Source organism: Aulonocara sp. 'chitande type north' Nkhata Bay, linkage group LG4 (genome assembly GCF_057382095.1).
Source record: "Aulonocara sp. 'chitande type north' Nkhata Bay isolate Kocher_YH1m ecotype deep benthic linkage group LG4, A_spYH_male_GT1.1, whole genome shotgun sequence".
In the NCBI taxonomy this organism is placed as follows: Eukaryota; Metazoa; Chordata; class Actinopteri; order Cichliformes; family Cichlidae; genus Aulonocara; species Aulonocara sp. 'chitande type north' Nkhata Bay.
In genome coordinates, this window is record NC_141347.1 from 2,375,509 (window position 1) to 2,391,913 (window position 16,405).

The 16,405-nt window shown below is 43.0% G+C and overlaps 1 protein-coding gene across 1 annotated transcript; it reads left to right on the top strand.

The window, feature by feature from the left end:
- The first annotated feature begins 5,914 nt into the window (after positions 1 to 5,914).
- LOC147331720 (uncharacterized) lies at positions 5,915 to 10,099 on the top strand. The gene is made up of 4 exons (XM_086290454.1): positions 5,915 to 6,092; positions 8,671 to 9,004; positions 9,090 to 9,372; positions 9,464 to 10,099. Exons 1-4 carry the CDS (start codon positions 5,915 to 5,917, stop codon positions 10,097 to 10,099), a joined length of 1,431 nt encoding a protein of 476 aa, XP_086146580.1.
- Positions 10,100 to 16,405: the final 6,306 nt, after the last annotated feature.

The following is a 16,405-nucleotide window of genomic DNA, read 5'->3' on the forward strand; positions in this document are numbered from 1 at the left end:
GTCCTGTCAGAGTCTTCGTCTGAACTCCTCCATCTAGACTGCTGGCCACACAGCAGCCCCCTGAACTGCTAGTTTTTTGTTTTGGACTCTTATGCTACTGTTTTTCGTAATGTTGCGAGTCGTTCACATTTGTAGCTCATTCATGTTGATAACCAGGTTTTGGTGAAGATAAAACTTGCGATGGCCTGCTTAGCTTCTAGCTTTACTTGTGACCTCCTCCTAATCTCAGTAAGGGGATGATGAAACCTTCTCTCTTGTGCAGGTGCCAGATCTCTGTAGGATTGTAGTTATTATTGTCCAATTTGTAGTGAATGTTATGTGGAACTATAAGCTGCTCGGGTGTACTGTGTGCATGCAACTGCTAATGCACGCACAAAAAAGTCTGTGAATGATTCTTTAAATCAGCTGTGTTGAAGTATGGAAACATCTGAAACTGGGAGGACAGGAGCCTTGAGAACCAGAACTGCACATCCCTGCATTGAACATGGCACAGCCGTTTCATGGGGTGATTTACACTCTGTTCATAGCATGGAGCTGGCAGATAGGATAAGTAATGAGAGAAATTAGCTAGACTGCACAGTGTAGTGTAAGTGCTGCCTTATGGTAAACTTTGGTAATATTGATGTATAAAGAACAACACTGGCTGAGTCAGCTACAGTCAGCTCTCCACATTGCAATGTGTTTATTAAACCCACTTCAACTCAAGCTCACTGGGTGTGTTGCAGGTTATTGTTAGATTCTCCACAACGGGATGCATGAAAAATACCTACATTTTTAATATAGATATGTCAACATCAGCAAACAGACATAGGTGAATGCAAATCAAAGGATAGAAAAAGTAATCCATCAGGACAGCAAGACCACATGAAAACTCATCTAAGGCTGTTACTAGTAGATACTAATATTCTGTTTTAAGCTCAGTTTCAAGCTCTTTTCACATTGTGGCAAGGCTGTCTGTGAAGGTTCTCAGTCATCCAGGTCATCGTAGTCAAAGGAGCTTGCAAAGAAAAGCGTCTGGACTTCTTTAAGTTGCTTGAAGACGTTTCACCTCTCATCCGAGAAGCTTCTTCAGTTCTAAGGTCAAATGGTGGGGAGTCCCAGATTTAAATCCAGTGGGAGTTTTCCCCGCAAAGAGGGACAAAATGATCCTCTACCTAATCACATGAGCCAAGTTGTGAAAATGGGCGTGGGTCACAATCAGCCAGAGTTTCGGGTGTGTTCATTGTGAAACCTGGCCCCACCTTATCAGGCGAATTCCTGAGGTCAGATGGCCCAGGATGTGAGTGGGCGTTAAGGCGTCTGGGAAGGGATCTCAGAACTGGATTATAGATGGCAGAGAGTTGGTGTCGTAAGCCACCGCCTCTGTTCAAAGATGGTCGCTCACAGTGGACGTAAATGGCTTCTTTCACTCCTCTTTCAAACCATCTGTCCTCTCTGTCCAAAATGTGAACATTGGCATCCTCGAAAGAGTGTCCTTTATCCTTAAGATGCAGATGGACTGCTGAGTCTTGTCCTGTGGAGGTGGCTCTTCTGTGTTGTGCCGATTGTGACAAATCGGAACCATAGCTATTGTCAGTTCCTGCCCATATGGAAAAGAAATAGTAAAAACTTATATGATTTACTCATGAAAGTGGCCACTTCTCATTACTTTCATATATTGTTTTAGTAAGTATCCAAAACATACAAGTTTCATTTATATAATTTCTCAAGGGATCTTATATCTGTTTTCACTCTTGTATGCTTTTCATACAAGTTTCACACAAGACAGATACAAACTTTATAAGATTTATATATATCTTTTCCATGTGGGTGTTTGCAGCACACAACTAAATACAGAAACTAATCCCACATTTCCACAGTTTCACACTAAGAAAAAATCTCCCATGTTTCAGGTTCCTCTTCACCATCTACACTGCAGACTTCTCCCACAATTCCACCCAGTGCTTCCTGCAGAAGTTCTCTGATGACTCTGCAATAGTCGGCCTCATCACTGATGGGGACGACAAGGAGTACAGAGGACTGACTCAAGACTTTGTGGACTGGTGCCAGCTGAACTACCTCCAGATCAACGCCAGTAAAACCAAGGAGCTGGTGGTAGACTTCCGCAGGCACAAGCATTCTCCACTGCAACCACTGAACATCCAGGGTATGGACATTGAGGCTGTGGACAGCTACAGGTACCTTGGTGTTCATCTGAACAACAGACTGGACTGGACTCATAACTCAGACGCCCTCTACAGGAAAGGGCAGAGCAGGTTGTACCTGCTGCGGAGACTCAGGTCGTTTCTGCTATCTTTTATGGTGTGGTCTGCTGGGGCGGCAGCATCTCTGCTGGGGACAGGAAGAGACTGAACAGGGTGATCCGAAGGGCCAGCTCTGTTCTAGGATGCCCTCTGGACCCAGTGGAGGTGGTGAGTGACAGGAGAACGGCGGCTAAGCTGTCATCCCTGATGGACAACATCTCCCACCCCATGCAGCAGACTGTGACAGCACTGAGCAGCTCCTTCAGTGGGAGACTGCGGCACCCACGGTGTGGGACGGAGAGATTTCGCAGGTCTTTCCTCCCCACTGCTGTCAGACTCCATAATAAAGACTTTAACTGAACAAACACACACATCCATACATATGCAATAATACTAAGTGCAATAATCCTTTCTGTCATCGTTGTATTTTTACTCAGTTGTATATAGCATTCGTATTCTATTTTTATCTTATTGTATATTTTTATTCTATTTTATTCTACTGTATATAGTATATTATTTTATTCTATTCTGTACAGCTGTGTACTGTATTTATTCTTATTGTATTCTAATTTTTGCGTCATAACTTTTGCACTGTCCACTTCCTGCTGTGACAAAACAAATTTCCCACGTGTGGGACTAATAAAGGTTATCTTATCTTATCTTATCTTAAAGTGTCTTTTTTCTATTAGCTTGATTTACATGATGGTACAGCATCAGCTGATGATACAGCCTACATAACGTCCTTAGAGAACGAGTTAGTAAAACTCTGCATCTCAGTATGAGATACAAACCCGTTAATATGCTGTAATTGTTATAATCTACAAACACATTCAGATAGTCACTTCCTTTTTTCTTATATGTGCATCACTGCGCATATAGCTTCAGAAAAACTGTCAGAAGTAAATGTTAACTTGTGTGATGATAACCCACTTCCGGCAGTACTTACTGTAAATGTATCAAAAATGGGTTTATGTGAAAGATTTTGTCATTAACAGAAAAGCAGTACACCTGTTGCTGTCTTACAGTGTCTGTGTCTGACTCTTCTGGGCATTTTCACCAGGATGTGCAGTGATGTAGAGAAGCTGCTTTTAGGTGAGTTAGACATGTGTGTTTGTGTGTAAAAGGGTCAAAATGCTGCAACTCTGTGTTCATTCTCATATCCACATATCATAATTTAAAAGTAAGTCTGTTATCAGTCTGTTAGAGTTCTGCTTATGTTTCCAGTATTGGTGCTGAAGTCCAAACAGTTCAGCTGCGAGCACAGCCATTTATGTAATAAAAAAAATAAATCAAGATATCTATTGTATCTCTATTTTCTGTTCTTTCAATTCAAAGCGTAAAATAATTTTGCAATTAATATAAATACTACAGCATTGTATAGGTGCAGAATACAGTATGTAATTCTTTTCAGTTTCAATACATTTGACATGTATGCAATGACATTTCTTTGTTCTGTCCTCTAGTCTCTTTTTTCTTGATGTCATCTTCACCTGCTGCAGGTTGGTTTATTCTCCTACCTAACAAGCACTATTTCTGTACTTAATCCTTGTGAAATATTCAAATTTTGGATACTGTGTGATATCTCTCTTTTTTTTTTTTTTTTGCCTGTCCCGTTTGGCTCTTTTGCATCAGAATTGTTGTCTAAAGGCAAAGAAAGATGCCCAACAGATTTACTTTACCAAACTGACCATCCCAGCCTTGCCGTAATGGTCCATTTGATTCACCTTTTATTGTTTATTTTATTTTCACTTACTGAATACGGGACAGACTTGACTGGGGGAAAGAAGGGGAGAAAGAAAGAGGGAAAGAGAAACAGCTGAGAAGAGGGACGGAGGAGAAGGGCAAAAGACAAAAACCAACAGAATGAGCAGAAAAAAAAAAGAAATAAAAAATGCATATATCGATCACCTGGATCACCTGCTGAGAAAGATAAAAGAAAACAAGCAGAAGAGAACAAGAGTAATAGAATAAACAACATCACAATGATATATGGGAATATGACAGTAAATACTAAATATTAAACATTATTGTGCAGCACATAAGATCAACAGAACACAGTGTGCTTTGAGGTAGGAGCCAAAAAGGGTGTAGTTTGTGGGTGTGATCACCCGTGTGTACACCTGTGAGCATGGACACGCTTGTTTTTTTAAAAGGTTCCTTCATGTAATGATCTGCTAGAGGGTGTGAGGGTGTGTGATATATCTCTACCAGATGGTCAGATCAGATTAACTGGATCATCTAAGTCATGCTCTGGAAGAGTTGAAATCTATCACAGTGGCTCATGGGGAACAGTCTGTGATGATGACTGGGACATTAATGATGCTCAGGTGGCCTGCAGACAGCTGGGCTGTGGGGCAGCAGTGGAGGTCACTTCATCTGCTCACTTTGGTCAAGGCAGTGGACAAATCTGGCTTGATAATGTGGGCTGTTCAGGAAGTGAGCATTATCTCACTGAGTGTCAGCACAATGGATTTGGGACACATGACTGTGGACATAGTGAAGACACTGGTGTCATTTGTTTAGGTGAGAAAGGCATTTATTATCTAACTTCACTAGTTGCTTGAAGTTTTAACACACAAATAAGTAAAATTAGTAATATTTAAAAGTTACTTTGTCAGTCATAATACAATTTGTTCTTACTGTGCTGCTTTAGTACATCCAAGTCTAATTTTATAAAGATGCATAGTAAGTCTGCCAGTGTTAAAAAAAATAAAAGTATAATTATTTTGGTAATTAAATCAATTTTACTTCAGGACATACAAAACGGAAGTCAGTAGTACAAAACAAAACAATAAACTGTCAAAAGCAAAGTGTGTGCAGGACAAAATACCTAAGAGGCGAATTATATTACAACTAATTATAGTTTACTGATGTTTTTGCAGAATTTTAAAAGTTAAGGTGCATACTCCGTGTATGAGTTCACTGCAAGCCACACTGATCTCTTAATCCTGTGTAGGACATAAAGTCTGATCTATTAATGGTGTCATCAACATTATATGATTTACTGAAACCGGGCCGAGTCACACAGATGTTTTCCTTCTGCAATGCTACATCCCCTTTAGCTCAGGCTAACAACTAGAGGCCACATCATGCAAAAAATCTTCTGCTCCCACTACTCAAGTAGGCTGTCTTCTTTGTTGGAGTTTGTTTTACTTTCACAGAAGAGCCAGTGTCCTGTTGATCAGTGTGTCATTTCAAGATGTTGTTGTGCCATTGGTTTGCCTATTGAAAACGAGCTTTGAATAGCTATATTTGTGTGACACAATGCCTATTTGGAACCACAAAGTAACAATAATGATCATGTCCCAAAAAGTATATTCTGTTCATCTCGATGTGGCATTTTCAGTGTGGGAACATTTTTAGCAATTGGATAAGACTCCAGTTTTGATTTTATGTGTTTGCTAGCTTAAATTAACTTTTAACTTTGAAATGAACGTTTTTTTTAACTCTAAACTTTCAATTCAATTCAGTTTTATTTATATAGCGCCAAATCACAACAAAAGTCGCCTCAAGGCGCTTCATAAGAGAAAAACCCAACAATCATATGACCCCCTATGAGCAAGCACTTTGGCGACAGTGGGAAGGAAAAACTCCCCTTTAAGTTACATTTTCTTATTCTTTTCTCAGTTATTATCTGATCATTAATTGATAGTGTTTTTTAAGCAAGACTGATGTATGGCGAGCCAGGTCTTAGCTGTCACAACAGGGTAAATGTGTGCCCTTTCAAAGCCGTTGAAGTCAGTGGATGTACTGAGAGAATAAGCCCCCATGTTATCAATAAGAAGCCAGTCCCCCACGTGCAACTCAGGAATCCAGCAGCTTTCGGTGACTTTGTCAGAGCCGGCGCAGGTTGGACCCCAGATAACAGAAAGCTATAAGTGAAAAGTCTAGGTTTATCTTTTTTTCCAAGCAATGAGATTTAAATTTAACAATTCAAGATGTAGTAAGACCTTAGTCCCATTGAGTAACAAAAGAAAAATGCGTGATATCTGACTGATTCACAAGTTGTTGTTCAGTATAACCAAGTCAATTCATTTGCAGAGCTGATGATGCACCAAAAAATTCCCTGTGATTGTGTTGGATGCTGCAGTCAGTCGAGGATTACAATGATGATGCAAACTTGTCTGCAAACACACACTCAACAGTGAGTGGTAGTGAAATGTTGTAAAGATGTAAATACAAACAGTTTGCCTTTCACAACTTGTTGGTTACAGTGATACAGTGCAACACTTACTTTGAATGCAAACAGTCTTCCATTTTTAGTTTGCATCACATTGTTCACAGTTTAACATCAACTGTATGGTTTGCAGAAAAATTTGTGTCTTCTGTATAAACGAAGGGCCGCTATGGCAACTGCTACTGACCTGTCCCTGGGACAGCAACCTCCCACAACCACTTCCCAACCATCAGGGAATACAACTTTTTCCATTGCAGTTGGTGGCTAAAAGTGGGACACTAAGCATCTCTTGGCCTAGGCATGACTAGAGCTTAAGTAATCAATTTCCCAGCAAACTCCAGTAGCTATTTGAAACCTGTTGAGGTACACTCAATCTTTCCTAGTGATCGTGGTTGCCAGGCAACCACCAACCAGTTTTTAAGGCCTTTGTGACTTAAGATTAAAAAGGAAGCTTATGGAGGTCTCATTCTGAGTTCTATTAGTAAGTTGTGCTGTTCATCAGTATTGATCAACAGCACATCTTAAATGTCAGTAACATAAACATATATTAATTGCCTAACTGTAACCATGACTTCAATGTACATGGTATGCTATAACCACAATCTTACCAACTTGACCACAAGAAACTGGATATAAACACACACTCAAAAGTATGGTGATTTTATATTATTTACCCTAAGAGGCCATGGTTCAACCTTGGCGTGGAAAGGATCATTGATGAGGCAGCTCAATGATCCGTATACTCCATCACTAATGTAGTACATCATCATCTTCTCAGAGCTGTAGTCCTTCCGATCTGATAAGCATTTACCTTTGTATTTAAATTGAACTTAATTTCAAATACAAAGGCACATCATTATGGAGTATTTAACTTGCTTTAAACTGCATATCTGTATATTTACCACTGCGTTCATCTGTGTCTTCAACTCTTTTGGAAATGACATTTACTGCCAGTGTAAAGGCTGAGTCGAAATAGAATCGGCCTGGTTCTGCAATGATCTCCAACCCATTGGCAGGTGGGAATAATTCATCCAGTGCTTTATTAATGACTTCTTAAAACTAAGAATGCAAAACACATTAGGTTAATGGATATTGCTGAGCTATTAATACTTCTGACATTTTCTTGACACTTTAAGATGTTCTGTAGCGATCAGTACCTCTGCCTTTGAGGTCTCTACCTGTGCTTCTATGAAGTACAAGAGAATGGTGATTCTAAATTGTGGTAGATAAACATTCAGAATGAAAAATACTAAGGATAGAGTTTGTGTGATATTCTAGACAACAAAAAAAAAACCAAATGCATATACAAAATATGTCGTCTTTATGCTGCTGATGAATTACTTTTCCTTGGAAACTCACCTCTCTTCTTAAGACAGTAACACGTAGTTTTACATTAAAATGTTTAATTTTAGGCCAAACCAACAAGGTCCCCTTCGCAAACAAGAGAAAAGATGAAGGAAAGCGATAACGTGACCAGCATCTGAACAGAATGATGTCTGTTTCGTCACCAGGGCAGTCAGGGCTCTAACACATAACTAAATGTGCATATGCTTATTTATTCCAGATATTATCACAATTAAAAGGAACAACTCATGTAAGTTAAAATTCTGCCAACCAATGTTATGTTTGAATGTCCTAAGCACGTTCCCTCTGTATTGTACAGTGTTTTTATTAATAATACCTCCTCAAATTTCACTTAAATGAAGTCTTCTGTCCCAGGAAAGCCTCCAGCAATATCCAAGAGGCGCATCTGGAAGCCCGCTGAATTCTGCAAAGATATAATCTGTTTAAACTTGAGACTTTGCCATGTAGGGTTTAGCTGAGAAGGCTTCTGCTTTGTATATATTAATAACATTGTTTCAATAGTTTCCTGATTAGTTTGTGGGCTCAGTCACTCATTTCAAGTGATATTGAATACAACATTAACCCTTTAAAGCCGGTCAGAGTTGGCACGCTCTGTTTTGCATAACTATTTTTAAATCCCAGTAGATTTGCAACCACATAAGCTAGCTTTAACCCTAACTGTGATTCTTATAGCACAATTCCTAAAACTATTAATACTTATAGCAAAACCACTCACTGAGTTTGCAAAACTAAAAGCACAAACACTGCTTTGCACTCAGTTTGCAATTTTGTAACACACACTTTGCAAAACTGTAGGCACAATTCACTGCACAACACTCTTTTTGCACAACTTTAAACACAACTCACTGCTTACACTCAATTACCAAATTTCCAACACACTCCTAGCAAAATTAGTAAGAGTGAGAAGAGTGAGAATCAGAGGAGGCCGAGGGAGAGGACGTGGAGGTGAAGTTGGAGGAAGAGGACGTGGAGGTGAAGAAGCAAGAGGGTTAGAGGAAGTTAGAGGAAGAGGACAAGAAGGAGCAAGAAGAGGACGAGGAGGGGAAAGAGGAAGGGTAAGAAGAGTAAGAAACAGAATAACTGATGACATCAGAGCTACAATAGTGGACCATGTCATCAACCATGGAATGACCCTGAGGGAAGCTGGCCAACGGGTTCAGCCTAAACTGAGCCGCTACACTGTGGCAAGCATCATTAGGACATTTCGAAATGAGAATCGGTAAGTACTTTGTAGCACTGCCATACTCTAATGAGAAACACAACAGTACCATACATGCAAAAATACTGAAATTGTTACTTTACAGAATTGCTAGACATCCAGATGTTGGGGGCAGAGGCAGAATGTTCACTCCAGAGCAAGAGACCCATATAATGAACATGGTGATTGCCAATAATGCAATAAGACTGCGCGAAATACAGCAGCGCATAATTGATAATGACACCATCTTTCAAAATATACACAGTGCAAGCATTTCTGCACTAAGTCGTGTACTTGCGCGCCACAGAATAAGAATGAAGCAAATTTACAGAGTTCCTTTCGAGAGAAACACAGAACGTGTAAAGCAACTGCGATATGACTATGTGCAGGTAAGCTAGTGTCATTGGTTCTGAATTTGGAAGTGCATACTGTAGTGCTGTGCATGGGCCTGATGTGTTGCATTTGTTTTGTCTTGTCCAGAGAGTGATGGAACTAGAAGCAGATGCAATGGGACATGAGCTACTTTTTGTAGATGAGGCCGGTTTTAACCTCAGTAAAACCAGGAACATTATTGGACACCGTGCCATCATCAATGTCCCAGGACAATGTGGTGGTAACATAACCATGTGTGCAGCTATAAGCCAAAATGGTGTTGTTCACCATCATGCAACCATAGGCCCATACAACACTGCACACCTTATTGCATTCCTGGACACCTTGCATGACATGCTCACTGTTCAGAGACCAGAGCAGACCCAATATGTCATCATATGGGACAATGTTAGTTTCCATAGGGCTGCTTTGGTCCGCAACTGGTTTACAGACCACCCATCCTTCATGGCACTCAACCTCCCTCCATACTCTCCATTCTTAAATCCCATCGAGGAGTTCTTCTCTGACTGGCGCTGGAAAGTGTACGACCGTCATCCTCATCAACAGGTAGCCCTTTTACAGGCAATGGAGGAGGCATGTGGAGATATTGACCAGGCATTATGTCAGGCCTGGATACGGCATTCAAGGAAATATTTTCCCCGGTGCCTTGGACTGGAGGATATCGCATGCGATGTGGACGAAATTTTGTGGCCGGACCCAGAAAGACGACATGATGTAGGCTGATTGTCTTTTTTTTTTCCTTTTTTTCGTGAAATTCCTATTTTGTGTTCTGACTTTGTCTTGGTTTTGATGAGTGTGAATAAACACCAATACTTGAAGTTTGGATCCTTGTATGTTTACATGACACTATGACAAAAGTGTGACCTCAAATTGACATCTGTCATGGTCCGCGGCCCGGCGTCCGAGGTGCTGATGGGATGCCCACGCCCACTCGGCGTGGCTGTTAACTCCACACCTGCACCCCATCCCAGGCGATCATCAGGTGGACTATTTGATCCAGCCCAGCCTGCTGCTCCACGCCAGTCCGTAGTCGTCTCACAGCGGTAACGTACACCTGCGGGAAAGCGATTGTGAAAACTCATCTGTCTGACTAGCGCTAATTCTGTCCTGTGCACTCAGATAACAACTCGGCGTGTTTTTTGAGCCACCTGCCCGTTCTGGAATTTATACATACATACATACATACATATTCAGTGGGGCAAAAAAGTATTTAGTCAGCCACCGATTGTGCAAGTTCCCCCACCTAAAATGATGACAGGGGTCAGTAATTTGCACCAGAGGTACACTTCAACTGTGAGAGACAGAATGTGAAAAAAAAAATCCATGAATCCACATGGTAGGATTTGTAAAGAATTTATTCGTAAATCAGGGTGGAAAATAAGTATTTGGTCAATAACAAAAATACAACTCAATACTTTGTAACATAACCTTTGTTGGCAATAACAGAGGTCAAACGTTTACTATAGGTCTTTACCAGGTTTGCACACACAGTAGCTGGTATTTTGGCCCATTCCTCCATGCAGATCTTCTCGAGAGCAGTGATGTTTTGGGGCTGTCGCCGAGCAACACGGACTTTCAACTCCCGCCACAGATTTTCTATGGGGTTGAGGTCTGGAGACTGGCTAGGCCACTCCAGGACTTTCAAATGCTTCTTACGGAGCCACTCCTTTGTTGCCCGGGCGGTGTGTTTTGGATCATTGTCATGTTGGAAGACCCAGCCTCGTTTCATCTTCAAAGTTCTCACTGATGGAAGGAGGTTTTGGCTCAAAATCTCACGATACATGGCCCCATTCATTCTGTCCTTAACACGGATCAGTCGTCCTGTCCCCTTGGCAGAAAAACAGCCCCATAGCATGATGTTTCCACCCCCATGCTTCACAGTAGGTATGGTGTTCTTGGGATGCAACTCGGTATTCTTCTTCCTCCAAACACGACGAGTTGAGTTTATACCAAAAAGTTCTACTTTGGTTTCATCTGACCACATGACATTCTCCCAATCCTCTGCTGTATCATCCATGTACTCTCTGGCAAACTTCAGACGGGCCTGGACATGCACTGGCTTCAGCAGCGGAACACGTCTGGCACTGCGGGATTTGATTCCCTGCCGTTGTAGTGTGTTACTGATGGTGACCTTTGTTACTTTGGTCCCAGCTCTCTGCAGGTCATTCACCAGGTCCCCCCGTGTGGTTCTGGGATCTTTGCTCACCGTTCTCATGATCATTTTGACCCCACGGGATGAGATCTTGCGTGGAGCCCCAGATCGAGGGAGATTATCAGTGGTCTTGTATGTCTTCCATTTTCTGATGATTGCTCCCACAGTTGATTTTTTCACACCAAGCTGCTTGCCTATTGTAGATTCACTCTTCCCAGTCTGGTGCAGGTCTACAATACTTTTCCTGGTGTCCTTCGAAAGCTCTTTGGTCTTGGCCATGGCGGAGTTTGGAGTCTGACTGTTTGAGGCTGTGGACAGGTGTCTTTTATACAGATGATGAGTTCAAACAGGTGCCATTCATACAGGTAACGAGTGGGGGACAGAAAAGCTTCTTACAGAAGACGTTACAGGTCTGTGAGAGCCAGAGATTTTCCTTGTTTGAGGTGACCAAATACTTATTTTCCACCCTGATTTACGAATAAATTCTTTACAAATCCTACCATGTGAATTCATGGATTTTTTTTTTTTCACATTCTGTCTCTCACAGTTGAAGTGTACCTCTGGTGCAAATTACTGACCTCTGTCATCATTTTAAGTGGGGGAACTTGCACAATCAGTAGCTGACTAAATGCTTTTTTGCCCCACTGTATATGTACATATATATATATATATATATGTCGAAGAATCCATAGGCCCCTCATCCTATTCATGTAGCACCTTCCGCCGGGGTTACTTGTGTATTAGCATTCCAACAACGCCCTGTTTTCGTCTCTTGCCCACCAATGCCTTCTTGTTCCAGTAGCCCACTTTTCGTCAGGGTGCCCTGGTTCCTCAACACCTGCCTTCATATTTATCTGTCTCGCTCATGTCTGCGGTAGGCTTGCTTAGCATAGGGGGTCTAGCCTTAGGACCCTTACTGGATACAGACGCCCCAGGCAGGAATCGAACTTGCGATCCTCTGTTCCAAAGGCGTGTAGTCTAAACACTACGCTATCCAGATTCTTCGATACCTAACATCCACAATGACGGTGAAACAACTAGTAGCTCAGTGTTCCAACATTCGAAAGAAGGGACTGCTCTCACAGCTAGAGATTGACGAGGTACAACACAAATGCTACGGCAAGGAGGAGTCAGGACGCCAGGTCAGGGGGGAGATATCATCACCCCCACCCGAGATTGGGTACATAGCCCCAAGTGCGATAGGAGAAGGATCGTTGAGTGCGAGAGGAACTGACCTGAAAAATAGGATCATGGCCAAGCTTGAAACCTGGATCCCCCGTAGCCGGTTACCAAGATTACGTGAAGTACCCTCAGAAGGTCTGCTAGATGATGTTAATGCAGCACTACGGACGATACCTACAACCACGATTACCGACACTAACAAGCTGATCTACAATACGGCAGCAGTGATCAGTGAGATGCTTGGCTACAAGTTGAACAGCGACAAGGGGCAGTACCCTCCATGGAGAAGGAGGCTAGAGGGCAAGATCAAAGTAGCACGGAGGGAGGTTAGCCAACTAACGGAGTTGCAGAAAGGTGCGACAAATAAGGTGCCTAAGAAATACAGCAAGCTGTCCATACCTGAGGCCTTGGAAACTGCCAAGCAAAGACTCACAGCCTTGGCCAGCCGCTTGAGGAGGTACACCAGAGAGATAGAAGGCAGGAGAATAAACCAGCTGTTCTCCACAGAACCAGCAAAGGTGTACTCTCAGTGGCAAGGGAACAATAAGAGAACAGCACCACCAAGGCTGGAGACGGAGCAATACTGGAAGAGCATATGGGAGAAGGATGCAACCCATAACGGCAATGCTCAGTGGCTAGAGGATCTGAGGGCAGACCACAGCGACCTCCCTGAACAGGGTCCAGTAACCATCACAGTGGCAGATATCCAAGAAAGGGTCTCCAGTATGAAGAGTTGGACAGCACCAGGGCCCGACATGGTTCACGCCTACTGGCTGAAGAAGCTGACTGCACTCCACGAGCGTCTGGCAGCACAAATGAACCAGCTGCTAGTTAACGAGAGACACCCGGAATGGCTAACCGAAGGCCAGACGGTCCTGATCCCCAAGGACCCCAAGAAGGGACCGGTCCCCTCCAACTACCGACCAATAACCTGCCTCAGTACTACATGGAAGCTCCTGTCAGGCATCATATCGGCTAAGATGAACAGGCACATGGGTCAATACATGAGCGGGACACAGAAAGGAATTGGCAAGAATACCAGAGGCGCAAAACACCAGCTACTGGTAGACAGAACAGTCAGCCAAGACTACAAGACCAGACTGACCAACCTGTGCACGGCCTGGATTGATTACAAGAAGGCCTATGACTCAATGCCCCACAGCTGGATACTGGAATGCCTAGAATTGTACAAGATCAATGGGCCTTCATCAGGAACTCAATGGGGATGTGGCGTACAACACTAGAGGCCAACTCCAAGCCCATAGCACAAGTCACCATCAAGTGCGGGATCTACCAAGGAGATGCTCTGTCCCCACTGCTGTTCTGCATAGGCCTGAACCCCCTCAGTGAGATCATTAACAAGACTGGCTACGGATACCGACTACAGAACGGAGCAGTTGTCAGCCACCTCCTGTACATGGATGACATCAAGCTGTATGCCAAGAGTGAACGAGACATCGATTCACTGATCCACACTACCAGGCTATACAGCAATGATATTGGAATGTCGTTCGGACTGGAGAAGTGTAGTCGGATGGTAACAAAGAGAGGAACAACCTCCTTCTAAACGTCAGTAAGACAAAGGAGCTGATAGTGGACTTCAGCACTAAGCAGGAGAGGAACTACCAGACCCCTGTCATCAACGAGTGCCCAGTGGAGAGAGTGGACAGCTTCAAATACCTCGGAGTTCACATCACGCAGGACCTGTCATGGTCCTGTCACATCAACACCATGGTGAAAAAGGCCCGTCAGCGTCTCTACCACCTCAGACGCTTGAGAGACTTCCAACTGCCCTCCAAGGTGCTCAGGAACTTTTACTCCTGCACCATAGAGAGCATCCTGGCGGGAAACATCTTAACCTGGTTCGGAAACAGCACCATGCAGGACAGACGAGCTCTACAGAGGGTTGTGCGGTCAGCTGAGCGCACCATCCGCTCCGAGCTCCCTGACCTGCACTCAATCTACAGCAGGCAGTGCTGGACCAAGGCCAGGAAGATCGTGAAGGACCTCAGCCATCCCAACAACAGACTGTTCTCTCTGTTGAGGTCAGGAAAGCGATTCCGCTCCCTGAAGACCAACACAGAGAGACTGAGGAGGAGCTTCTTCCCGCAGGCGATACGGTCTCTCAATCACACCACCACACAGTACTGACCCACACATATAGTTCTTACACACACACTGGACATTCTGGACATTGTTTTCACTTCATCACTTAAATCACGTTAAGCATATTTGCACTGCAGAAGACATAATGTGGATTGCACAACACTGGACATTATATTCTTCATTTCCAGTTAATACTTGTACAGCTGCTGTTATTGTGTATATATTTATTTATATTTCTTTATACATTCTTATATAGTTCTATATTGTGTATTTTGTTGTACAGTTATTTTATTTTCAACTTTAATTTATATATTTTATCTTATTCTTTCCCAGTTAAATTTACCCTTCATTCTAATTTGTGTTGTACAGTTATTTCCTTTTTAACCTTAATTTATATTTTATTCCTTCCTAGTAAAATTTACCCTTTTTTAATTTTTCATATTTATTTCCTATCTTATTCATAGCCTTTTCCTTTTTTTGTTTTCTTTAGGTCACGAGCAGTTGTCCAAGCATTTCACTGCATATCGTACTGTGTATGACTGTGTACATGACAAATAAAATTTGAATTTGAATTTGAATTTGAGAGGGAAGGTAGTCAGAACTGAGGGGATTGAACTACCAGAAGGCAACATTGCAGACATAGAGGACAGTTACAAGTACCTGGGGATCCCGCAGGCGAATGGGAACCATGAAGAGGCCGCTAGAAAAGCTGCAACCACCAAGTACCTGCAGAGGGTCAGGCAAGTCCTGAGGAGTCAGCTGAATGGTAAGAACAAGATCCGGGCCATCAACACGTATGCCCTGCCCGTGATCAGGTACCCTGCTGGGGTAATAGGCTGGCCAAAGGAGGAGATAGAAGCCACTGACATAAAGACAAGAAAGCTCCTTACCATGCATGGAGGGTTTCACCCCAAGTCCAGCACCCTGAGGCTGTACGCTAAGCGGAAGGAAGGGAGCCGGGGACTGGTGAGTGTCAGCACCATAGTCCAGGATGAGACAACGAACATCCAAGAATACATTGGGAAGATGGCCCCAACTGACAGCGTGGTCAGTGAATACCTCAGGCAGCAGAAACCCAAGAAAGAGGCGGGAGACGAGGAACCATCATGGAAGGACAGGCCACTGCACGGTATGTACCACCGGCAGATAGAGGAGGTGGCTGATATCCAGAAATCCTACCAGTGGCTGGACAAAGCTGGACTGAAAGACAGCACAGAGGCACTAATCATGGCAGCACAAGAACAAGCTCTGAGCACAAGATCCATAGAGGCTGGGGTCTATCACACCAGGCAAGACCCCAGGTGCAGGCTGTGTAAAGATGCCCCAGAGACAATCCAGCACATAACAGCAGGGTGCAAGATGCTAGCAGGCAAGGCATACATGGAACGCCATAACCAAGTGGCCGGCATAGTGTACAGGAACATCTGTGCCGAGTAGTGTTGGGTAAGTTACTTTAAAATAGTAACTTAGTTACATTACTAGTTACTTCTCTCAAAAGTAACTCAGTTACTTCAAGTTACTCGTTACTTTCAAAGTAACTAGTTACTAGGGAAAGTAACTTTGGTTTTACTCAGAATTCTCTTGTTAAT